The following is a 27,814-nucleotide window of genomic DNA, read 5'->3' as shown; positions in this document are numbered from 1 at the left end:
TCTCAGGTTCGGAAAGTCTCAGTACGGACTATCACCGAAATTTAAATACTCATCACGTCCGACCACTGGATTCAAAAGGTGGTTTCTGAAGGATACATGCTTCGCTTCCAATGACGAACACACCTCGTTTCCCAGCCATCGACTCCATATTGAGGATTCAGGGACTGGGGTGAATATACTGGGAGCCTGTTGTTCAAACATGTGGCAAACAAGCCCAGGTGATGTGCCTATCGGAGGTTTTCTATCGGAACCAAAAACACGGGAGAATAAAAACCCAGAGTGTAATCAGTATTCTTTCTCCAGTTCTATTATGGCGCCCCTCTTACAGCTTCTGAATGGCTAGAGAAGCAGCTCATAGCTCAGCCACTGCTTGGTTCCGGGGGCGTTGTTCCCTTCTACGTCAGCCACTCTTTGATTCCGGGGGTGTTGTTCATTCTACGTCGGCCACTCCTTGGTTCCGGAGATGTTGTCCCCTTCTACGTCAGCCACTCTTTGGTTCCGGGGATGTTGTTCCCTTCTACATCGGCCGCTCCTTGGTTCCGGGGATGTTGTCCCCTTCTACGTCAGCCACACTTTGGTTCCGGGGTTATTGTTCCCTTCTACATCGGCCGCTCCTTGGTCCCGGGGATGTTGTTCCCTTCTACGTCAGCCACTCCTTGGTTCCGGGGATGTTGTTCCCTTCTACGTCAGCCACTCTTTGGTTCCGGGGTTGTTGTTCCCTTCTACATCGGCCGCTCCTTGGTTCCGGGGATGTTGTCCCCTTCTACGTCAGCCACACTTTGGTTCCGGGGGCGTTGTTCCCTTCTACATCGGCCGCTCCTTGGTTCCGGGGATGTTGTCCCCTTCTACATCAGCCACACTTTGGTTCCGGGGGCGTTGTTCCCTTCTACATCGGCCGCTCCTTGGTTCCGGGGATGTTGTTCCCTTCTACGTCAGCCACTCCTTGGTTCCGGGGATGTTGTTCCCTTCTACGTCAGCCTCTCTTTGGTTCCGGGGTTGTTATTCCCTTCTACATCGGCCGCTCCTTGGTTCCGGGGATGTTGTCCCCTTCTACGTCAGCCACACTTTGGTTCCGGGGTTGTTGTTCCCTTCTACATCGGCCGCTCCTTGGTTCCGGGGGTGTTGTTCCCTTCTACGTCGGCCGCTCCTTGGTTCCGGGGGTGTTGTTCCCTTCTTCGTCGGCCACTCCTTGGTTCCGGGGGTGTTGTTTCCTTCTACCTCAGCCGCTCCTTGGTTCCGGGGGTGTTGTCCCCTTCTACATCGGCCACTCCTTGGTTCCGGGGATGTTGTTCCCTTCTACGTCGGCCACTCCTTGGTTCCGGGGGTGTTGTTCACTTCTACGTCGGCCGCTCCTTGGTTCGGGGGTGTTGTTCCCTTCTACGTCAGTCACTCCTTGGTTCCGGGGGTGTTGTTCCCTTCTACGTCAGCCACTCTTTGGTTCCGGGGGTGTTGTTCCCTTCTACATTGGCCACTCCTTGGTTCCGGGGGTGTTGTTCCCTTCTACATCGGCCGCTCCTTGGTTCCGGGGATGTTGTCCCCTTCTACGTCAGCCACACTTTGGTTCCGGGGTTGTTGTTCCCTTCTACATCGGCCGCTCCTTGGTTCCGGGGGTGTTGTTCCCTTCTACGTCGGCCGCTCCTTGGTTCCGGGGGTGTTGTTCCCTTCTTCGTCGGCCACTCCTTGGTTCCGGGGGTGTTGTTTCCTTCTACCTCAGCCGCTCCTTGGTTCCGGGGGTGTTGTCCCCTTCTACATCGGCCACTCCTTGGTTCCGGGGATGTTGTTCCCTTCTACGTCGGCCACTCCTTGGTTCCGGGGGTGTTGTTCACTTCTACGTCGGCCGCTCCTTGGTTCGGGGGTGTTGTTCCCTTCTACGTCAGTCACTCCTTGGTTCCGGGGGTGTTGTTCCCTTCTACGTCAGCCACTCTTTGGTTCCGGGGGTGTTGTTCCCTTCTACATTGGCCACTCCTTGGTTCCGGGGGTGTTGTTCCCTTCTACATCGGCCACTCCTTGGTTCCGGGGATGTTGTTCCCTTCTACATTGGCCACTCCTTGGTTCCGGGGGTGATGTAACTCGTTCAAATCATAAGTCTCCATTTATTGGAGAATGATAGTTTCTTGAATTGCACACAATAGGTCCTTAGACGTGTTTCAATTGCATGTCTTTACTATTAACGACACATTTCTAGATGATGTGTTGAAGAGTCTGTCAGCACTAGACTATAAGTGATCCCAGCTTTCAAAATACATATAACCTTTAAGCGTCAGTGAGCATCACTCTCAGAGTGACGAACAAATACCATCAATGATAATTGTAGCTCTCACCACTGAAATAATGTTTGACGTCATGCGAAATTATTTTTGATTCCCATAACCTAATATTAATACTACGTTCCATTCCATGAATGTCTGGATTCAATCAGCGTTAGCAAACTCTTCCTTCCTCACAAGTGAATAATTGCATTAGTTGCATCACAAGTAGAAAGAACATTGATATTACGTTAGATTTGGAGGCACCAGAAGACCAATCAGATCGTTTCATCTAGGAAAAACTATCTACAGATCAATGATAGTAGATTGGTGTTTAGCGGTAGCGAGAACTAAGATCTGATTTTAATGAGATTGTTCCATTTCCAAACGGGAAAAGAATCAAGGATTTAATCTCACAGGTCGAGCATCATTTAGGTACAGTCAGCTTTTCGTATTTTATTCTTTGTAGAATTTCATAAGAGTGAGTGAGTGAGTTGGGTTTAACACCGCTTTTAACAGTATTCCAGTTATATCACGGCATGTCAGCTTAATGTGGGAGGAAAGCCCGAAGTGATGCAGGTCTCAGACGTTTACCACTTCGGTGAAACCTACGAGCACGGGTATGGTGCTGACAAACCTAGAAACATAATCGGGGCGAACCGGGATTCGAACCCACAATCATAGGTTTCTGGCTTGCCCAAGGGACGCAACTCTGCACAGCGAATCGCGGCGCCTTAGACGACTGGGCCACCCGTGCCCCCAGAATTTCATAAGAAGTTAGTATACAAAAATAATGTCAGTAAAAAATTCCGAATTTGAAGTAAATATTTGCCATGTCATGTTATCATTGTAATAATTAATGTTATAGATTTGCATGGGTGACGTTTCACTGATAACAGGACTACTAAACAGAGAAAGGCTTTACTTTTTGCTTTGAATGAAATATTAACATATCCATGAATTAAAGAAAATATGGACTTCAAACTAAAAGTTTTATTCAGATAAGAAAAAGAACATAATACAATATCTAAAGTGATACTTAGATATGCAACCTCATATTTCAAAATAATAACGTACTGAGATCGTGGATACTCACGGTGCCTATGCTGTAATCTACGTCCTGCGCTGGTTCGTGGGAACCGCAATGTGACCAAGGAATTTACAGTGTGTCGATCTTCAGTCAAAGGCAGGAGCCTCATCATTTTCCTGTTGGGTGGGATCAGAGGATGACATCACCATTGCAACTGTTACTGGATGGTGGAAGAACACTATAACATACATTTATCGTCAAGCTTAGGACATCAGTATTCAGCAGCGTCGCCACCTCACATCCGGGTCTTATCTGGAAGAGCGCTAACACATTTAAGACCTTCCTGTTGCAGGATATACTGCCATGTCGAGGTTGAAAATGGTTTGACTTTGTAGTTTCTATTTGTGTTCTGTTTTTGTAAGAACTTTTAGGAGGAAGTTTGGTAGTGGTCTCTGGGTAGCTTTTCAGAATGCGTTTTTCTAACATATACCACTAATTATAACAGGGGTGGTCGGGTAGCCTAGTGGTTAAAGCGTTCGCTCGTCACGCCGAAGACCCGGGTTCGATTCCCGACATGGGTACATACTTACTCACTCACTCACTAATTATAACAGGATATTGGAAATGAAAATAGACTGCCATGTTGTCTGACTGTTGAGAGGATGTGTTTAACAATCGTCGACCATGTAGACAGGATTTCATTTGTGTTGGTGATTTTTACAATTGCCTGATGACCATGCTGAGTATAAGTGCTTGGGGATACCAAAGTTAACTGCTTATTGTTAGAGGGAATTGGAGTGAATACTTGTGGACCATTTAGATAGGATGTCTTCAAGATTTTAAATCCTTTCTATGTGGGAAGTCACTCAACCAGTACATGCATGCTATGTCAAAGACGACCAGACTTGGCAAGAATGTATATCTGTGACACGTTCCAGCTGGGGACATTTAGTGAATTTCACAAGTGACCGTGAATTTTAATATTCATAGCATTATAGTTTGTCACATTGTGAATAAAACTGTAAAAAACCTATTATGTATATATTCAATGTGAGGAAAAGTCGATGTGAGGGAATGTATTATGAAGAATGTATTATGAAGAATGTATTATGAAGAAATTATTATGAAAAATGTATTATGGAGAATGTATTATGAAGAATGTATTATGAAAAATGTATTATGAAGAATGTATTATGAAGAATGTATTATTAAAAATGTATTATGAAGAATGTATTATGAAAAATGTATTATGAAGAATGTATTATTAAAATGTATTATGAAGAATGTATTATGAAAAATGTATTATGAAGAATGTATTATGAAGAATGTATTATGAAAAATGTATTATGAAGAATGTATTATGAAAAATGTATTATGAAGAATGTATTATGAAGAATGTATTATGAAAAATGTATTATGAAGAATGTATTATGAAGAATGTATAATGAAGAATGTATTATGATTTCACGTCAACATGGTGGTAAAATCTTTAACAAAACGTTCATGCATTAGTCATATTTGTTATCACTGAATGTGGTGATGAACATATGGATAATTTCATATTCAGTTTTCTGATTACTTTGGGATGTGAGTTGCTTGCTAACTGCACAAATAACAACATAATTAGATTTGAATATGTTCCTGTAAATTCAGCTTTTATTGATTGTGTATCACTTTATAAGAGTTGCTTGCAAACTGTACAAATAACAACATTAATAAACCGAATACCTTGTTACTGTAAATTCAGTCTTTATTCATTCAGTCACACTTTGTGATGTGAGGTGGATGAAAAGTGCACAGATAACAACTAACGTTAGATATTTTATCAATCAGTTACACAACAGTGCTTTTTACAACTGGTGACACACCAAAATGGTATTTTGCATCAGTGAGTGGGTGAGTATGGTTTTACGACGCTTTTAGCAATATTCCAATGTCATGGCGGGTGAACCAGAAACGGGCTTCACACATTGTATCCATGTGTAGAATCTAACCCGGGTCTTCAGCGTGACGAGCGAACGCTTTAACCACTAGGCTACCCCATCGCCCCTATTTTGCATCAATGAACTGCTACAGGAACATCGTCAAGGGATAAGAAGAGAAGTGGCGGAAACTCACATATTTAGATAACAGTTACATGTGATCAAACAGGTTCATGTCTATGAGAGAAGTTGGAGATGAGGCGAAATGGGGTTTGATGTCGCGTGCGTGCGTGCGTGCGTGTGTGTGTTTGTGTTTGTCGATTTATAGTGCCAGCCCACTGAGATACCATGCTGCAGTTCAAAATGAATACCCCACTCAGACACAGCATACTGACTCCGAGCCGACCAGTCCTTGTTTTAGCCCCTTAATGCCGAGCGCCAGACATGGTAACAACAAGTACCATCTTTTAACGTCTTTTGGTATGACGTGGCCGCGGAAACATGCTACCACTACACCACGGGGGCGGTCAGAGAATATGAACAGTAATGTGAATATGTGTATCTACTATTTAAACAAAACATGGTTGATATATTAAAAAAATATATATATAATTTAATTCACTGAGTGGAAGTGGCATGGAATTAGCTGTATGCTGGTTCGTTTTGCTGTTTTGAACTGTAATTTTGGCAGACAAACAAACTGATAGTTTATTTAAGTTTAAAATTAGGCACAGCTTTAATATATGTAAACATACAAGCATGGGTTGCTAAAGCCCTATTGTAACCCGGATCTTCACATATTCATACATATCCTGAAACAGCCTCTTGTTTTTCTTGTAACTTTTTACAGGAAAGAAGATGTTGTTTCAATAGCTGTATGAATATGTTGACTCTTGTCCACGTAAGTATGTTACAAAAAAAACGCCAGCTGCAAGCGCTGTTGAGGAAGTGTTAGTGCCTTGTATATATTTGTAAGCACTCTGTATACTGAATGTGTAATCTGTTTGCATTTTTCAACAGAAATATATAGAATTAAAAGTGTGAATAGATTTCACTTCCGCTTCACCTCAATCCTTTAAACACAACAAATATTCTGCTAACTTTATATTTGGTCAGGGAGAAGGTCCGGACGTGTGCTCGTGAACGCACCTACAATGTCAAGGTCACAGGATGACGTCACACACATTTCTAAATCCAGCCAAGCGCGGAATATCATTGTTTTATTCGTATAACAGGGGTACATTTCCGCGATCTGGTCAGGAAGGAGATGTGGGTCATCAAAACACATAGTCCCCAGTGAGACTGGATAACCTGCAAATGTACAGCTGTCACTCATGATTTAGACAGATGTGTGTGACGTCACAGACACTCAGGTCAAGGAAGCACGTGTTTTACATATCCTGGTTCAATGTGGTCTTGTTTGAATAGTCGAAAATATAGCATTCAGTTCACAACATTTGTCCCACTTGGAGTTGAGTCCGGAGATGAGGTTTCCGTGAAACACATCTGTAGGTTTATCTTAAAGAACATTGCAGGTTATGTTTACTTGACCTGGTATGTTTGTCGGAAGTTCAGCAAATTGTCAATTCTCGGAACACCCGTGTCATCATTGTAACTTTTCAGTGAACATATGTACCATTACTGCTACAATTTGAAGAGTATCTGGTGTCATCATTGTAACTTACAGTGAACATATGTACCATTACTGTTACAATACGCAGAACACCTGGTGTCATCATTGTAACTGCACAGTGAACATATGTACCATTACTGTTACAATATGAAGAGTATCTGGTGTCATCATTGTAACTTCACAGTGAACATATGTACCATTACTGTTCCAATATGAAGAGTATCTGGTGTCATCATTGTAACTTCACAGTGAACACATTTACCATTACTGTTCCAATATGAAGAGTATCTGGTGTCATCATTGTAACTTACAGTGAACATATGTACCATTACTGTTACAATATGAAGAGTATCTGGTGTCATCATTGTAACTTCACAGTGAACATATGTACCATTACTGTTACAATACGCAGAACACCTGGTGTCATCATTGTAACTTCACAGTGAACATATGTACCATTACTGTTACAATATGAAGAGTATCTGGTGTCATCATTGTAACTTTTCACTAAACATATGTACCATTACTGTTACAATTTGAAGAGTATCTGGTGTCATCATTGTAACTTTTCACTAAACATATGTACCATTACTGTTACAATATGAAGAGTATATGGTGTCATCATTGTAACTGCGCAGTGAACATATGTACCATTACTGTTACAATACGCAGAACACCTGGTGTCATCATTGTAACTTCACAGTGAACATATGTACCATTACTGTTACAATACGCAGAACACCTGGTGTCATCATTGAAACTAACAATGAACATATGTACCATTACTGTTACAATACGCAGAACACCCGGTGTCATCATTGTAACTTCACAGTGAACATATGTACCATTACTGTTACAATTTGAAGAGTATCTGGTGTCATCATTGTAACTTTTCACTAAACATATGTACCATTACTGTTACAATACGCAGAACACCTGGTGTCATCATTGTAACTTACAGTGAACATATGTACCATTAATATTACAATATGAAGAGTATCTGGTGTCATCATTGTAACTTTACAGAGAACACATGTATCATTTATGTTACAATACGCAGAAGACCTGGTGTCATCATTGAAACTTCACAGTGAACATATGTACCATAACTGTTACAATATGAAGAGTATCTGGTGTCATCATTGTAACTTTTCAGTGAACATATGTACCATAACTGTTACAATATGAAGAGTATTTGGTGTCATCATTGTAACTTTGCAGTGAACACATGTACAGTACAGTATCAACCCTTGCCAAACTATGCTGGAATTCCTGGGCTCGATCGTAGCGCCACCTGTGGCTATTACGAGATATGTCCCTTCCATGCCTCTCCTATGGACCAATCAGATTCCACCTCTCGTATCACTTGCATTTCTTCAAACAAAATGGCGGCCATAATCGATAATCAAGATCTGTATTGTGATAATACGAGTCTTACATCACGAAGTGCATCAAATCACGTGAGCACCTTGATTAAAAACATGAAAAGATTTAGATAATATCTGTTGACAATGAGTTGGTAGTGCACATGTTTTGCAAATCTTTCAATCGACCGAAATCTGCATGGCAGTTTACGAAAAGGATTTCGATTTCGTTGCTCGATTTTGATTGGACTATGCATAGACTCGTTAGTCCAGCCAAAATCTAACTCCATAATACCAGCCTAGTTCGGCAAGGGTGGGAACTGGACTTTTATAGTCAGTTAACTCTCTTGCCTCGGGAAGATGTTAAAACCATTGTCGTCACTGTAGCTTAACAGTGATTTGGGTGAAATGGTGTTTAGCGTCGCGTCCAAGATTATTGCACTTATATAGCGACGTGCACGCACATGTGTGTGTGCGTGTGGCTACTTGTACTAGTCCGGACTGATGCCGATTTATAGTGCTAGCTCACTGAGATACCATGCCGCAGATTAACATGAATACCCCACTCAGACACAGTATACTGACTCCGAGCCGACCAGTCCTTGTTTTAGCCCCTTAAAGGGGCACTGATCTAACGCAATTCCCCGGGACTGGTTGTTGCCTTTGTTAATGTTTTTTCCCAGTGAGTACCCGGATGTATAGCGGAAATATAAACTAGTTCGCGACCTCTGCTGCGCCATTCGTAAGCGCATTAGTCACTTTTATGGGTAGTATTAAGGGCGTATGGTCACATTGATCAACAAAATGAAATACAGTTTTCGAGATAATAAGGAAATGTAGGTATCTTTGTGAGTAGCATCGGTAATGGTGACGAAGTTTTGATAAGTCACTTGCTTGGTAATTTTGCGATTTTCGTTTACACTATTTTGACTTGCAACACAAAGTATATATTTCACCTGAGCATATGCTTTTTTTATAGTTTGTATATTTTTTTACTGTCAAATGTGTAACAAATATATTAAACGTCTAAATATTCAGTTATTTTACAAAGTGACTGAAAAACATTGCCATCTGGATTATTATGACAACGAGTTCCAAACATTTTGATGTTTAATGTCATCACCAAGAGACTGAAAATGTTACGTTGAAAAGTACATTTCTAAGTTGTTTGGCTTTTAATCCTACATAATAATCTGTTGTGATGTTTGTAGGCCCTTTTGATAGTCTTGATCAATCTGGACAGATTTTTTAGCCAAAATGACTGAAATATTTACACATTTTATAAATTGCCTGAGAGAATCACATTTTACAAATTGACGGTAATATATACACGCTTACAAAGGAAAAGACCTGTGACAACAACGTCTATCGCGCATTGAAGAATTTCCCAACCAAGACGTAGAGAAACAAGAACGAATCGGTTCAAATGAAGGGAAAAAATGCAGATATCATAATTACAACCTACCAAATTTATGCTTATAAGTTTTAGGCAGCTTCCTTGTTCGAGGAATGTATCCGTGAATATCCACACAAAGGAACAATATCCCACTCGTCTGCAGCTGTACAAAGAAACTTATTCGATGTCACGTGTCTCAGTAACAATCAAATATTTTAAAAGATATATATCGTTTCGGGATATTATAACCCGTGTTCGTTTCTCAACTGATCGCTTGGATTGTTTCAGTTGTTTTACATAGGTGTCAAGTCTCAATGGTCGGCTGAGAAAGCCCACGTGACAACTATTTTCATAACGTCCACGGTTCCTAAAAATTCCATTGAGTGATAGATAACAATGATCAATCAATCAACGTATTATGAGTTAACCCTTTGAACAAAGTATGTTGTTTATACATCGGCACTTCGCGCCATGATATGAGTGTATTCCCTTTGTTTTAGTAAACCTAGACATGTAAACACTCACTCTTGACATATCCACTGTGCAAGATAACAGTGATTAATCAATCAACGTATTTTCTGTTAATCCTTTGATGACTAGGAACGATCCGTTGATTTACAAAAATAAGTAAATCAGCTGATCATTCATCTCTTGCTGGGCTGCCACGTGCATATTACATAACACACATTTCACCTCACTTCAAACCTGGATTTAGATTGAATAATTACCCCAGACACAATAAATGCCAAATGGGAACCTTTGTCAGATAATCTAAGTGGTGCTACCACTAATTGTACCTGTAATAAATTCATTAACTGAGCATCAAGTGAATGACGACAAATACACAAGTGTAGGGTTATTATACGTGAAAACGTGGATGACAACAAGGGAGTAGTAATCGTATTATCGACGCAAGCCGAAATTGCTTTCACTGCATAGATACTTTTTTTAGTATTAAACTATAACCATCTGGGGTATTTCCAAATGACGACATCCGATGAGCTAGCTCCCTTGTTCTTTTTGTCTGTTTGTTTAGGCTGAAGAAATTAATTAACATGCGCCCTTTGTCGAAATCTTTATAGATCACAGTTAACCAATCAGTGTTCAAAAATGCGTAAAACAAATATTGTCTCCAGCCTCCAAGTTTATTTAGCTGTCCTTGCAGACGGTACCCCAGTCTCTGGTCAGGCTCAGTTGCTTTGCGTATCATCCGGGTACTCACGGGGAAAAAACAATAACAAAGGCAACAACCAGTCCGTTAGATCAGTGCCCCTTTAATGCCGAGCGCCAGACAGGGTAACAACAAGTACCATCTTTTAACGCCTTTTAGTGTGACGCGGCCGGGGATCCAACCCCGGACCTTCCGCTATCCGGCCGGACGCTCTACCCCTAGACCACGGAGACTTCACAGTGAACATATGCACCACTACTGTTCTGTACAATGAAGGTCTGGAGTCTTTCCCTCAATTGAAGTTTAACACTCAGTCAGTAATACAACTGTTATTTAACAATGATTGGCTAGGTGTTGAAAATGAATTCATTTCCTGTGGGATACGAATAGGCCTACCCTTTAAGCATCAGATAATGTTCATTCGTGTTAATCAAGTCTTTGAAAGGCATTTGGAAGTGATACACATAAGGAAGAGAATTAATGGATGTCAACTTCTAATTCTGGGACCAAAACCGTCACTTACTTGGTCGTATGTCGTAAAATGATTATTCGTTATTTGTTTGCTTGTTCTTTAAATACCATTTAGCATTTTGCAGCCGTTCCTGGGCAAGCTATAAATATTAAATATAATATTTGGAAAGTTTAGGATATGCTGTCTATTATATGTGCATTTGTCGTAAAATAACAATCATAATTTAATGACAATATTTTGTATTTTATAACAAACGAATATGTTCCTCTAGTCTTATTTATGGTTGACCTTTGACCTATGCCCTAGGTGATATGCATATCGAGAGCCACGTCATGCCAAGACGCCCTATCTGATGAATGTATAAGGGACGTTCATTCAGAACAAATATTGGTCATACACATGTATTCATCTCGATGGAGTTATCTACCTTTAGATGCTGTGTTTAGAAAAGAGTCTTGTTCGTCGTTATTCAGGTCGTGTTCCATGCATTTTAACCGAAACCCGCGCCCACATATAAAAGCGCGGGTGTTTCGCGGTGGTTTTCCCCGCGCTGGACACTTACAGACAACATCGGACTTACGATGGATCTCTCCAAAATCACCGTTATATTATTGTGCGCTTTCTGCCCAGCTCAAGGTAAGGCAGTACTTTCATTTAAATCAATATTTTAGATTGTTTTGTGTATATAAACAAAGCCTTTAAACAATTTTTTCTCTCCATTTCTCCTGTGTTGTCGTTTATTTCCCTGTGTTTGCTGTTTGTTTGTTTGTTTGTTTGTTTGTTTGTTTTTTAATGCCGCTCTCATAGGTGGTACAGGAACAATACAAATAAAGTTATAACATAAACAATAAATTGTAGTGATCACTTGGTAAGTTGTAGATTATAGTGTTGTACTCATCTTCTGACAGCATTATTAATAATTCTTATAAATCTGGAGATATTTTTCACCAAGTCAGCGAGCCTGACCACCCGATCCTGTCAGTCGCCTTTTACGGCAAGCATTGTCACCTGTTACAACAAGCATGGGTTGCTGAAGACCTATTCTACACCGGGTCCTGCTACTGTGAGGCTGGTTGTTATTTTAATCCTATTGTTATAGTGCAAACCATTTCAATACTTTTACTTAAATAGAGCAAACCATTTCAATACTTATATTTTACATTCCATTTATCTAAATACCTAACTGCATGGTTCAATATGTTTCCAAGTGCACCGAAATTCTATGCCCTTTGTCTGTTTGATATATTCAGCAAACATTCGACGTATCCCCTCTTATAATAAGCCCCTCCGGGCAGGACCCTTAATCTCCAGCGCTATCTATAAATTTTAATTGACACCTCCTAACGTCGCCGGAGCTTACGTATATAAATACACGTGGGACAATGACCTTGCCACGCGTTACGTAATTCCTGGCTCTACAAAACCCGACTGACCTGGTCAGTCGTGGAGACAGCCAGGAGACAGCCTAGAGAACAGCCAGAAGGTAAGTGACAGAACGGTTCTCCCACCCGGGAAGATTGGCCACTCGGTCCCGGTGTGCGTTCTGTCACGTTATTATCAACATGTACCTTTCGACTCATTTCAACCATCAACAATAAATATGGCTGCTGTCGTCTAAACTTCACCCCTGAGTTTTGTCTTCCGTCATCACCCTGAGCTACCATCCGAGGGCCGAAACATACGCCCTTGGACACTATCTAGATGTCAGTATTTCTTCCCTTCACCCTAAAGTGATGATGCAACATTACCTTACATTTACGTTGCATTTCGAGAGACCTATGCAACGCATATCAACATCATCAATCCCGCTCCACTATTTTATCACAGCTGATAGACTATCTACCCCACGCTAATGTAACAGACTACCTAAAACAATTGTCAACTCGTGGGTTAATGGTTAACATATATTTCCCCATATATTATATATATTTCAGATGCAATTTAAAGCACATCGGGACATGCAAAATTGTCCAGAATGATTGAACACTTTTAACTGTGTCTTGGGTATATTTTTAGATGCAAGACATATGTAAAATCAAAAATTATTTCTGAGGGATTCTTTGACGAAGAACTTGAAATCATGCGCGCATTCTGATTGGTTTGTCGTATTTTCGGACATAACATTTATCGATAGGGGGACGAGTCCTCTTGCAGGTTACGGAAAGGGGCGAGTGGTGACGAATGGGAGGTGGGGGTGACATAGGTAGAAGTAGACACACACAACAACCAGCCAATCAGCGTTCCTCTCCAGGACAGCGCCCACTCCATTGATGCCGAGCGGTGAATCTTTTGCAATTTGTATTATGCGTACCTAAAGAGTATGTAGTGATAAAGACTTGAGAATACCAACCTCATCCAAGGATGCGACCGAGAGTTAGGATGACGGTATATTTACAAACAGACGTTTAGTTGTTTACTGGTGGAATCAAAACGATAAACATTGTTATTGATATTTCCATAACTGTTGGTACAGGTAAATATCAGGCTTCGTCAAAATTCATTCTGCCGAATACACATTTTTCCTAACTTCGGGTATGTCTTTTCAGCCATACGGTAGTTCAGAGTGACTTGCATGTGTGAAACGGATGCAGCTCTGGGTTTTCATTTATAAGAGGGGGCACGGGTGGTCTAGTCGTCTAAGGCGCCGCGATTCACTGTACAGAGTTGCGTCCCTTGGGCATGCCAGAAACCTATGACTGTGGGTTCGAATCCCGGTTCGCCCCGATTATGTTTCTAGGTTTGTCAGCACCATAACCCGTGCTCGTGGGTTTCACCGAAGTGGTAAATGTCAGAGACCTGCATCACTTCGGGCTTTCCTCCCACATTAAGCTGACACGCCGTGATATATCTGGAATAATGTTAAAAGCGGCGTTAAACTTAACTCACTCACTCATGTACAAGAATAAACAATGTTCGGATTTAAAATTAAATTTCTCATTTTACATGTTTGAAAAGCTCAGATTTAATTTCAGTTTGAGTGTGACATGGAAGGGAATACATCACGTTAACTCAAACTGTATAATATACCTACATATCGTTGCAGTCCATAATAGTTCATGTTCCCGTCATAAATCTTCTCGGTTCTATGGTCTACCGTTGATACTCCTCTTGTCTCGAAGTACTGATTACATGAACAGGTATGAAACGGTCACCATCTTTTTGTAGTAACATCCAAATAATGTTTCAAATAACATTACACAAGCAAACAAACAATATGCACAAAAATAGAAATGTTTCCCCCCAAATAGTTTTTAATAATGTTTCATATGTTTTTGTGTATATTAAATTCATTTTGGAAACAGGGGCAAGAACTGATTTTCTCTCGTACTTCGAGTTAACAAGGTGTTCACTGTGTTTGTAGAAAAGACGCAACAGATAGAGTTCATTCACAGTAAAGTTGGATAATATTTGAATATTTGATAATATTAACATCCCTAAACTATGCACTGAAATGTCACCATGAAGCTAATAGTGACGTAATAGACAACAATGCAGAAACTGCTTATGTCTTTCAATAGTGGTATTGTTTGAGATAGCCAGTAGCTCTGTGTCTAGACTTGCTCCAAGTCTGTGGAGATTGATAAGCCCATTGATGTATAGTAGCGCAATCTTTATAATGGGAAAGTCTAGATAAGCGGACGCCGGTCTTTCAAAGGGACAACGTGTTCTCATTATGTAAAGTAAAAGCAATTGCATTAGAGAATTGTGCAAGTCTATTATGTACCTAGCTGCCGCGGAATGAACAATGCAAGCTGTGCTGCCCCACTGACACATATGTCTCCCTATCTGGCGGGCAATGTGGAGACTTCCTACCATTTCTCAAAACAAGGAACCCAACATCTGTAAAAGCAATAGGCATGGAAAAAAACACTCCACATGCGAAAAAAGCGAACATACTGTAAGAACGTTTCACATATTGATGCCACATTCGCAAGCGACAATTACGTACTCAAGTGGAGGGTGTTGGGTCTTTCACATGGTAATCTTTCGTGTAAACATATTAAAAAAATAAGATAAGCATGATTTATAGAATTGGTGGAAATATTTGCATATTTGTATGTTTCAAATCAGGTTCTAAATCTAGACATTAAAACATTGACACACTGAGAGAAGCGAAACCTGTACATTGAGTATGTCTGGAAGTTAAAGGATTGTAAAATGCAGGGTAATTGATTTGAAACATGGTGTCAGATTTCGCAAACCTTTGCAAGTTTCATTGGAACATGAGTTCAGAGTTGTCATAACGTCTTGCTGTCTGTAAGAACAGTTTGGCTGAGATTTAGAAAAGCCCGCTTGACGACTTCTTTCGACAGTATATGAGGTGAAATGGGGTTAACGTCGCGTCCAATATCATTGCACTTACAAAGCGACCTGGGCAAAGTGTGTGGCTGCTTGTACTAGTCCGGACTGATGACGATTTATAGTGAGCGAGTGAGTGAGTATGGTTTTACGCCGCTTTTAGCAATATTCCAGCAACATCACGGCGGGAGACACCAGAAATGGGCTTCACACATTGTACCCATGTCGGGAATCGATCCCGGGTCTTCAGCGTGACGAGCGAACGCTTTAACCACTAGGCTACCCGACCGCCCCTTCGATTTATAGTGCTCGCCCACTGATATATCATGCCGCAGTTTAACATGAATACTCTATTCAGACACAGTATACTGACTCGGAACTAGCCAGTCCTTGTTTGAGCCTCTTAATAGCGAGCGCAAGACACGATAACAACAAGTACCATCTTTTAACGTCTTTTGGTATGACGCGGCCGGGGATCGGCCGGCAAACGCTCTACCACTAGACCACGGAGGCCGTCCTACGGTATATGAAAGACAGAATACATAATCCAATAGATTGAGTAATGTCGATGTTTTGCGCCTTCAGTTACAGTAGTCCAGGGACATTAACACACTTAAAGGCACCGAACCCGCATCTCTGGATATCGTCATACCCATGCTCACAACCCATTGTCCCATGTCATCACTGCGCTGACTCCGAATCTTCACGTAACAAACAGACAAAAAACTAAAATGTATACTGTAAACTACGGTTTTAACGAACTCAAAGGGACTACTAATGTTAGTTCGTTATAACCGTAGTTCGTTATAAGCATAGTTACGGCATAACCACAGCAAATAGTTGGGACCAAAAAAGTAAGTTCGTTATATCCGTCAGTTCGTTATAAGCGTGTTCGTTATAACCGTAGTTTACTGTATTATTAAATCTAAACTAATTCTGAATTTAATAAATGCCCTTGTTTAAGATTTGTCTGTTAGTGATATTGAATTCTGTTTGAAGTAGACGCTTGCTGTTTGAGTGAGTGAGTGAGTTAGGTTTAACGCCGCTTTTAACAGTATTCCAGTTATATCACGGCGTGTCAGCTTAATGTGGGAGGAAAGCCCGAAGTGATGCAGGTCTCAGACGTTTACAACTTCGGTGAAACCCACGAGCACGGGTATGGTGTGACAAACCTAGAAACATAATCGGGGCGAACCGGGATTCGAACCCACAATTATAGGTTTCTGGCATGCCCAAGGGACTCTGCACAGCGAGTTGGTTATTCTCTGGCGTTGATATTTTATATTTAACTTATTTCTGGCAGAAATATACATATGGGTTGACGAGTGATCGGCTATTATTATTATTTTTTTTATTTATTTATTTTTTTTTTTTGGGGGGGGGGGGGGAGATATCGCCTGGGTGAGATCAAGCGACGTCACAATCAAATGACATCACTAATGGCTCTGCTACTGAAGCTGTAAGCAGTACTTTTTTACACTTAAGACACTGCTAATTACTGTCTACAAACTGAAAAATGATGTTTGATGATAAATAAAATCGTTGATAAAAGTGGAAAAAACCCGCGGAGTTTTCCCACTTTTATCAGCTCGTGTTGATATATTTGATATCAAAAGACACTCGGGTGAGATTCTCTATATATCGAACTAGTGGTGTAATAGTCTTATAATAGTGGTACATTGTGATACAATTGTGGTACAATTGTGGTACAAAAGTGATGTAATAGTGGTACAATAATGGTGTAATAGTGGTATAATAGCGAGGTAATAGTGGTACAATGGTGGTGTAATAGTGGTACAATTGGGGTACAATGGTGGTGTAATAGAGGTTCAATATTGGTACAATAGAGGTACAATAGTGGTGTAATAGTGGTACAATAGTGGCGTAATAGAGGTACAATAGTGGTGTAATAGTGGTACGATTGTGGTACAATAGTGGTGTAATAGTAGTACAATAGCGGTGTAATAGTGGTACAATAGCGGTGTAATAGTGGTACAATAGTGGTACAATTGTGGTACAATAGTGGTACAATTGGGTACAATGGGGGTGTAATAGAGGTACAATAGTGGTGTAACAGAGGCACAAAAGTGGTACAATTGTGGTACAATAGAGGTACAATAGTGGTGTAATACTGGTACAATAGTGGTGTAATAGTGGTACAATAGTGGTACAATAGTGGTGTAATAGTGGTACAATAGGGGTTCAATAGTGGTACAATAGTTTGCAATAGTTTTCAATTTCAGTTGTTATTATGTATAAAATTGAATACATCTATATCTGCATCGTTACAATATCAGGTCATCGGTTAACCCACATATCTGAATAGCTGATATCAAACAGTTATCTAGTTCACGGCCCCATTTAGTCTGCTATGCACTTTCCGTGCTTGGGGGCAACGTCCGCTCCACATCTATGTGTGTTTATTAGCCCATTCCGCTATCATGGAATGAGTATACTTATGCAGAAGAAAACAGATACCACCTACACCATGGGAGGTAACTCTTATCTGAGTTAAAGAGGATCACAGAGCGCATGTCTCTGTTATGTGACGTATGAAGCTGGTGTAGAAGATGCGGTGTTGGTGATAAACTTAGTTTATGGGTTTTCATGCTGTAGGTGAATATCAACGCCCACACTGACTCAGCATTTCAGGTGTGTTGTTGATGAAAATGAAAAGTCTTTAGAAGCACCAACTGCACTGGTTCTTTACAAAATCCACGCATACGGCTATCGTGATGACGGACCATGATCACAATCCGGGCGAATCTGGGATTCGAACCTTCGACCAGTTTACCCTGGCATGACTGATACAAAAGCACAGAATAATTGTATCTTTGGCAGACCTCTTCTTGAGTTTCCATTGGAAGTTAAGTATCAAAAACTGCAAAAGAAAAATATGATTTAGTTCTTGGACACCTCCAATAGTCCCATACCATTTTGGGGTTCTTTTCCGGGAGAAAAGGGTCACAGAACTTAAAGCTGCTCGAGCGAGGTCAATACAAAGGGATGGCTGAGTATGCGCAGCACAACCATGGGTTACAAGCTGGATGTATCCAATCTCAGATTTGACCATATGTCAGAGGCGATGCCCACTGCTTCGATTCCCGACATGGGTACAATGTGTGAAGCCCATTTCTGGCGTCCCCTGCCGTGATATTGCTGGAATACTGCTAAACGCGGCGTAAAATCATACTCACTCACTCACTCACTCACTCACGCACACCCTTACTTACCAACCCACCCACCCACTCACTCACTCACTCACTTACCCACCCATCCACCCACCCACTCACTCACTCACTCACTCACTCACTCACTCACTCACTCACTCACTCACTCACTCACTCACTCACTCACTCACTCACTCACTCACTCACTCACTCACTCCATGCCCACTGCTGTACTGTAATTGTTACATTCAATCTGCTGTTATAAACTGCAATTCCAGGGTGGTTCTTCAGTGTCTTCAAGACCCGACGTGTGTGTTATGACGGCTACAAGCTTGGGTGTTTTTCTGCGGCCGCTCCCTACACAAACACTAACTACCTCCCTCGTTCACCGGACAGCCTGGGGGTCAAGTTCAAGTTCTTCGCCAGCCCCACCATCTATCACACACTGGACCTCAAGTACAACCTCCGGAGACTACAGTCGAGGAACGTCTTCCGGCCAGATCTGCCCACCAAGGTCATCATCCACGGCTTCAATGACAGGGGAGATAACCCATGGGTCAAAAATATGGTAAAGGAACTATTGAAAAAGGTAAATAATATTTTGATAAAATTATTGACTATTTTCTTTAAACCGCGAAGGACGGCTCTCCCTACAAAAGGAGGAATAATACAAGAATGGGTTGTTGCTTTTCACAAATCTCAACAACAAAACCACCCTGATGTAGATCCATCTGGGAATCGAACTTACCCTTTGGCGTTACATTCAAAGAAACGAACTACGTAGTAGTTTCGTTCACTTCGTTTTTATTTCATTTACTTCATAACAGTTTCTATTTCATTTACTTCATAACAGTTTTTGTTTCGTTTACTTCATGTCAGTGTCTATTGCATTTACTTCATGTCAGTTTCTATTTCATTTAATTCATGTCAGTTTCTATTTCATTTACTTCATGTCAGTGTATATTGCATTTACTTCATGTCAGTTTCTATTTCATTTACTTCATGTCAGTGTCTATTTCATTTACTTCATGTCAGTGTCTATTTCATTTACTTCATGTCAGTGTCTATTGCATTTACTTCATGTCAGTTTCTATTTCATTTACTTCAGGGGCGGTCGGGTAGCCTAGTGGTTAAAGCGTTCGCTCGTCACGCCGAAGATCCGGGTTCGATTCCCGACATGGGTACAATGTGTGAAGCCCATTTCCGGTGTCCCCCGCCGTGATATTGCTGGAACATTGCTAAAAGCGGCGTAAAACCAAACTCACTCACTCACATATTTACTTCATATCAGTTTCTCTTTCATTTACTTCATATCAGTTTCTATTTCATTTACTTCATGTCAGTTTCTATTTCATTTATTTCATATCAGTTTCTATTTCATTTACTTCATGTCAGTTTCTATTTCATTTACTTCATATCAGTTTGTTTTTCACATACTTCATTAAAGTTTGTTTTTCACATACTCCATATCCATTTTTACTTCATTTACGACAAACACTACACAAACAAAATATTATTATTTTTATTTCCATTTTAATCAGTAAAGTGCGCTTTTCCTCAAGCTATCTGTGTCTTTAGTTTTGGAATTTTATTCCCTGAAGTCATCCTCGATATTCCAGTGTTCGTTTACCCAGTCTTAAATCCAGATAAATATCCTTGACCATTCGCCACTATAGTTTTCATTTGAGTTTTATAACAAGTGACGCTTAAATAGCTATGCAATCAAATTACACCCTGAAGCGAGAGAAATTCTTTGGATAGTAAAAGAGAGGGATTGATAATGAAAAGTAGGTAATAGGAGTAGTTCAATTTTAAATGGTATGAACAGGCAATAAACAAGGTAAACATGGTGAAAGATGAAGGTAACATGATGGCAGGCACTTATGGTGAGGTGATCAGGTTATTGGCAATATGAAAGTTCAGGAAAACGTTCAGGAGAAGCTCTAGAAGTCAACAAGTTAAACCATGTGCTCACATGGTGGCTGCCATACTTTTTTGTTCTAAAACATGGAATTGGAATGGAATGGGATCCTCATGAATTATGCAAAAAGTTGGAATTGGCATGCCAGAACCGAAATATGAATAGGAAATATTTTAAGGCTTTCTGACAGATAATACACTGGACAATCGAGAATGAGTGTGTTAGGGACAAAAAGATTGAATAGAAAGGTATATACATATATACAACATGCATGAACATTTTTTCGGTTACGTGTAAATGGGCAGTAATGTGAGCCGTATTAGTCAATCGATACCCATTACCTACTTTTGTTTCTGGTTTAGACTCAATGCGGTGGCCCAGTCGGTGGTGCTGCAATTCGCTATGTAGAATTGCGTCCCTTGTTCACGCCAGAATCCTATGATCGTGCGTGCGGATACCAGGTCGCCCCTATTATGTTTCTAGGTTTGTCAGCACCAGACCCGTGCGCGTGGGCTTCAGCAAAATGGTAAAGGTCTTAAACCAGCATCACTTCGGGCTTTCCTCCCACATCAAGCTGAAACGCTGTGATATAATTGGAATACTATTCAGAGCGGCGACTGGTGGTAATTTCATGATATTAAGAGAAGTAATAATGAAAAAGAGAAAATTTCAGTAATGTCTGTTCAGAATGTAAACGATTGTGCTGTCCATTCTTGCAGGGTTCAATGAACGTTGTGGTAGTTGACTGGAGAAAAGGGGCCAGTGCTTTCGACTACCAGCAGGCCGTTGCCGATATCAGAGTCGTTGGCGCCATGACAGCCAGACTGCTCACCAAACTTCAGGAACAAGGCGCAGACTCGGCCACCTTCCACATGATTGGCCACAGTCTCGGCGCTCATGTCGCAGGGTATGCCGGGAGAAGGAACACAGACACCGGACGAGTCGGACGCATCACGGGTATGGTATAGTTATGTTCGACACATATGCGTCCTTCCTTTGTCCTATGTCGAACCCTTTGCATTCCGAGATAAACTGTCGACCTCTGACATGAAAATCCGTTAGTTACATTCCAATATCAACACGATAGGTAGTCTCGTTGTCAATCCTGTTAAAATCAGATCTTAGTTCTCACTATCGCTAAACAAAAATCTGAGAAGATCCCATTACGGGTCACGTCAGAACGACCTTCCATCCAACCAATCAGAGCGTCGCTTACCAGATCATGAAAGTGACAGTCGGAATGTGATTTTTAATCATGTGCAACCACGATATATTTAACACGGGGTATTCCGAACGACAGTTACGGGTTTTATGATTATATCCATACAATCTGTGCCATCTATAAGCCATTCCAGAATGTTCTTATCAGTTTTATTTTTTTTAATCGAGAATACGTCAAAATATGTTTCGAAGCGTAGTCGCCAGTTGAAACTAGTGTCGACAAGCTCGAGAAAGCTACCTTCTGATTGGCCAATGTCGATTTCTTGTTAGTCATTTCATTGGTCGGTCAAAATTCGCGAAAGGTCGTTCTGACGTGACCCGTAATGGGATGTCTTCAGATCTTTGTTTAGCGGTAGCGAAAACTAGGATCTGATTTCAATGAGATTGTCTCGTTGTTAAATAGTTGACTTCCACGCAGAAGGACCGAATATAACGTGTGAATCTCGTTGTTGTTGATCGCCTCCGTGGCCTTGTGCTGGAGCGTCCGCCCAGAGATCGGAAAGTGTGCATAAGTTCCTCTCAGTGACCTATCATCTCTACACGCAGTCATTGAAAAAGCCCAGGGATGTTGAGAGTTTTCAATATTTGTGAATCTTGTTCCCGCAGTACATAAGCACGCGCTTTGGTATAAAACATTGTGTAATACAGCTGTATGTTTAAACAGGTGATCGCTTCACGGGAGAGTAATAATTTCATTTACCGGACCGAGAGTCTTAACATACATCATATTTCAGCAAAAAGGATGTTTGAACTCGTACTGATAAATTCGTTACATGTGTCAAAAGCGGTGTCTTCGGGATTTTTCGAGCTGACCGTATAAACTAGTAATCCTTAGCATGTCTAATGACACTTTGGTTGTGTCAGAGGTTTTTTTTACGACGCTCAACAGTTTACAATTCTATTCCTAGTCAATCTCATCATAATCAGATCTTAGTTCTCGCTACCGCTAAACAAAGATCTGAGGACATACCATTAGGGGTCACGTCAGACCGACATTGCGCGAACTTTGACCCACCAATTGAATGACCAATCAGAAGGCAGCTTTCTCGTGCTTTACAGCACTAATTTCAAATTGGCGACTACGCTTCGAAACATATTTTGACAAATCCTCGATTACAAATTTGAACCTAAACAAAAGAACATTCTGGAATGGCTATCAGATGGTCTAGATTGTATGGATTCAGTCGTAACTTTCGTTCGGAATACCCCGTGTTAAAGTTTTCGAGGTTGTATGATGAGAAATCATATTCCGACTGTCACTGTCATGATCTGGTAAGCGACGCTCTGATTGGTCGGATGAAAGGTCGTTCTGACGTGACCCCTAGTGGGATGTCTTCAGATCTGTGTTTAGCGGCAGCGAGAACTGAGGTCTGATTTTAATGAGATTGATTCCTAGTCAAAAGACTTGAATCAAATTACCCGATTCTAGTACTTCCTTTAAAAACGTGACAACCTCTCTTTCAGGGCTGGATCCCGCTGGGCCGTCATTCGAGGATACGAACCCCACAGTGAGGCTGGACCCCACTGACGCCGTCTTCGTGGACGTCATCCACACCGACACAGAGCCGTTAACACGAATGGGTGAGATTCTTGCTCTAACGCCACATAATCAAAAGACTGTAATTATACAAATACACCACTCTTCCCGAGAACTGTTCCATGATGAGGATCAAAGGTGGCCACCGAACGCTCATTCAAAGCGCTGCTCAATCCCAAATCGAGGCTGACGTATTCGAGCTATTTTTAGAATAACTCGAATCGTTTACAGATGTCCTAACTTATAACTCCCGTGTGATGTAGAGAAAGCGATTTCATCTGTGACGTAGTTACGTTTCGTGTTACTTTAGGTTTTCCAGCCCTTTGGTGTCACGCGCAAGTTTCCTTTATGTATGTGTGAAATGGCCATAGCTATGTATCCATACGCAACTACATAGTTTTAGTCCATGTAAATAGTTCAGGATCTATCAGGATGACGCTGCATCTGTTCCCCTGTGAGATGACAGTACGTGGTTGAGTTTAGGGAAACGCCTCTTTGAACAGTTTTCATTAGGTCAGGGAATGTCAGCTTAATTCCGACCAGCCTGGTTCCCTACACTGAAGCGCAGCGCAGCATACCCAGGGAACCAGGCTGAATTCCGACATGACGCAAGCTCGAGAGCAAGGGCAAGGGCAGTCAATTGTTTGCACCTTAGACAACTGGCCATCGTGTCCCATCAAATCCTTTGGCCCCGTTCCACAAAGCAATCTTAGCGCTTAGGTAATCGTAACTTCCATACTTTAACGAAGGCTTACGATCATCCTAGCGCTAAGATCGCTTTGTGGAACGGGGCCCTGTACTTGTAGTAGCATAGTGGTTAGTGGATCGCAATCTTAGCGCTAAGGTAATCGTAACTTCCATACTTTAACGAAGGCTTACGATCATCGTAGCGCTAAGATCGTCTTTGTGGAACGGGGCCCTGTACTTGTGGCAGCATAGTGGTTAGTGGCTCGCAATCTTAGCGCTAAGGTAATCGTAACTCACATACTTTAACGAAGGCTACGATTATCGTAGCGCTAAGATCGTTTTGTGGAACGGGGCCCTGTACTGGTGGTGGCATAGTGGTTAGTGGCTCGCAATCTTAGCGTTGAGGTAATCGTAACTCCCATACTTTAACGAAGGCTTACGATCATCGTAGCGCTAAGATCGCTTTGTGGAACGGGGCTCTGAACTGGTGGTAGCATAGTGGTTAGTGGCTCGCAATCTTAGCGTTGAGGTAATCGTAACTCCCATACTTTAACGAAGGCTTACGATCATCGTAGCGCTAAGATCGCTTTGTGGAACGGGGCTCTGAACTGGTGGTAGCATAGTGGTTAGTGGCTCGCGTGTCCTATAGTGCAGTGACTGGTGTATTGTGGTTTTCCAGGCATGGGCATCAAACAGTTGAGCGGCCACGTGGACTTTTACCCTAATGGCGGCGTAGACCAGCCCGGATGTCCCGCCCACATCGCCCACATGCTTGTGACGCTCCTGTCGGGGAAATCAAGTAAGTCTAAATGCTATTTCTCTCACAGACAAGTAGATGGAAGCTAGTCTGACTAGGACCTAACTTCTGAATGTCTCAGATTTCCTCAGATAGATCATACATATCTACAGCCTTCTCAATGGGGTAACTGTACAAGGCGCATGGGACCCGTGAAGATCCGGAGTGGAATAGGTCTTCAGCAACCCATGCTTGCAGTAAAAGGCGACTATGCTTGTCGTAAGAGGCGACTAACGGGATCAGGTGGTCAGGCTCGCTGACTTGGTTGATACATGTCATTGTATCCAAATTGCCTGGATTGATGCTCATGATATCAATCACTGGATTGTCTGGTCCAGACTGGATTATTTACAGACCGCCGTCATATGGCTTGAATATTGCTGAGTGCGGCGTTAAACAACAAACAAACAAGGCGCATGGAGTTTAAGTCTGAGAGGTAGCGATATCTAGAACATATTCAGCTTGGGGAGTGTCCCCAAAAATCTCCTCAATGAGGTTTTATACATCGAGGGGAGAGAGAGGGTTCATAAGGTACCGATTATTTTGTCCAAGGGCGTATGTTTCGGCCCTCGGATGGTAGCTCAGGGTGATGACGGAAGACAAAACTCAGGGGTGAAGTTTAGACGACAGCAGCCATATTTATTGTTGATGGTTGAAATGAGTCGAAAAGGTACATGTTGATAATAACGTGACAGAACGCACACCGGGCCCTAGTGGCCAATGTTCCCGGGTGGGAGAACCGTTCTGTCACTTACCTTCTGGCTGTCTCTGGGCTGTCTCTCTAGGCTGTCTCCCTGACTGACCATGTCAGTCGGGTTTTGTAGAGCGAGGTATTACATAACGTGTGGCAAGGTCATTGTCCCACGTGTATGTATAGACGTAACATCCGTCGACGTTAGGAGGTGTTAATTGAAATTTATAGATAGCCCTGGAGATTAAGGGTCCTGCCCGGAGGGGCTTATGATAAGAGGGGATACGTCGAATGTTTGCTGAATATATTAAACAGACAAAGGGCATAGAATTCGGTGCACTTGGAAACATATTGAACCAGTTATGGAATTTAGATAAATGAAATGTTAAATAAAAGTATTGAAACGATTTACACTATTACAATTTGATAGTCACTCGTCACTATATCGCTGAAACAATTCCGATCCGACGTTAAAGTTTATTCACTCACTAACTCATTTTATATTCCGGGATGGGCCTGGGATTTTACGGGAAAAAACATACTGTCATATAAAATTCTTGACAAAAAATAAGTATTCTTCAGACAGTTGAAAAACAAGAACGTTGTGTTCCTCATAAGTTGACATCCATACATTTTCTTCCTTATGAGTATCACATCTAAATGCTTTTCAAAAACTTGAAGAAATTGTCTCAAAAAAATACATTGTTTTAATGTTTTTAACAAATATATTTAGGATCATAGTCTTAATTTAAAAAATACATGTTTGCGGATGTAGTCAAAACTTACGGAGATACGTTCATGCTGAATAGAGGGTTTTCTAGGGTAATAGGGTTACATTATCCCTCGTCTTGCGAACACATTGAGTCATGTCATACCAAATAACGGTCTGTTTGTCCTGTTCATGTGACCGAGAAACGTGCATGACTACTTCTAAAGATATTGATGGGAAGTTCAAAGAGATCATGCGTTCGCTGACTTGTAGGTCCGTACGTTGGCCCATAAGGGACATGGAGTCTGTTTTTTAATATTTTGATATTTCACTCACTGTTATCGTAACCTTTCGCAAATTAACACGATTTGTCATACAAATATGTGATAAATCACGTATAAAGAAGGTTAAAATGTCAAACACATAAACGAAAATGTCAAAAACTAAAATTAATATGTCAAAAACAAAAACGGAAATGTCAAAAACAAAAGCAAAAATGTCAAAAACTAAAATGATACAGAAAACTATTTCCACCGTGGTGATAATATTCATTTTAGTTTTTGACATTTTCGTTTTTGTTTTTGACATTTTCGTTTTTGTTTTTGACATTTTCGCTTCACATTTCAGCGATTCAATAGCTACTTGAAAGTACATTTTCCATGTTTTCGGTTGTTTTTAGATATGATTTATTACATAATTTATTTGTATGACAAATTGTGTTAATTTGCAAAAGGTTACCATAAAAGTAAGTGAAATATCAAAATATTGAAAAACAGACTCCATGTCCCTTATGGTCCACCGTAGGTTCGGCTTTATAGATAACTTTGGTTTTTTTCCAGCTTTCATTGGATCGTTTGCCTGCAGTCATATGAGAGCGGTTTACATATTCACCGAGTCAATTAACTCCTTGTGTCAATTCAAGGCTACCCGATGTCCATCAACCAAAAATATTACCCACAATGCCTGTACCGGATGTCCTGAAACCGGATGTCCACGAATGGGTTTCTACGCAGACTCAAACAAAACCCCTGGAATATATTTCACATCAACACACGATAAAGCACCATTTTGTATATCATCACTAGTATCTTAGAAATATGAACATTAACACATACGCAAAACGTACAAATGTCCCATTTAGGCTTCATGATCTTAAAACTGCTTCAGTATGACATAAGTATAGTAATAATTCATAATTATATCACTTAATGTTCATTCCTAATTATTGTTTGGTTGGAGGTTGGATTTTCATTTAAATCTTTTTTTCTGTTTTCGTGCTTCGTTGGAAAAGATTGACCTCAATGTTTTTTACCTTATTAACAAACCGACCCGTGTTACAAAGTAGACACAATGTATGGAAAACAACTTCTGTTTTTACTGTAAAGGCGACGTTTCGGAATAGATCATTTAGCCTTTGTCAAGCAAGCAAGCTGTAAAGGCGATGTTTCGGTATAAGGATCCACACCGAAACGTCGCCTTTACAGTAAATATGGAAGTTGTTATCCATCCGTCAACTTCTAAATAATGCTTAACAAAGTATCGCCCCTTG

The 27,814-nt window shown here is 41.1% G+C and overlaps 1 protein-coding gene across 1 annotated transcript; it reads left to right on the top strand.

Annotated features, from left to right (window-relative positions):
- The first annotated feature begins 11,815 nt into the window (after positions 1-11,815).
- Positions 11,816-27,358, top strand: LOC139479549 (pancreatic triacylglycerol lipase-like). Its single transcript, XM_071262388.1, has 6 exons — positions 11,816-11,870; positions 18,982-19,292; positions 21,344-21,581; positions 23,310-23,426; positions 24,749-24,868; positions 27,105-27,358. The coding sequence occupies exons 1-6, from the start codon at positions 11,816-11,818 to the stop codon at positions 27,356-27,358; spliced, it is 1,095 nt and encodes a 364-aa protein (XP_071118489.1).
- The last annotated feature ends 456 nt before the right edge of the window (positions 27,359-27,814 follow it).

This window comes from Haliotis cracherodii, unplaced genomic scaffold (assembly GCF_022045235.1).
Source record: "Haliotis cracherodii isolate W230 unplaced genomic scaffold, xgHalCrac1.p SCAF_4, whole genome shotgun sequence".
NCBI classification, from domain to species: Eukaryota; Metazoa; Mollusca; class Gastropoda; order Lepetellida; family Haliotidae; genus Haliotis; species Haliotis cracherodii.
Note: the sequence above shows the minus strand (reverse complement) of the source record. Positions and strands in the feature narration are given on the sequence as shown.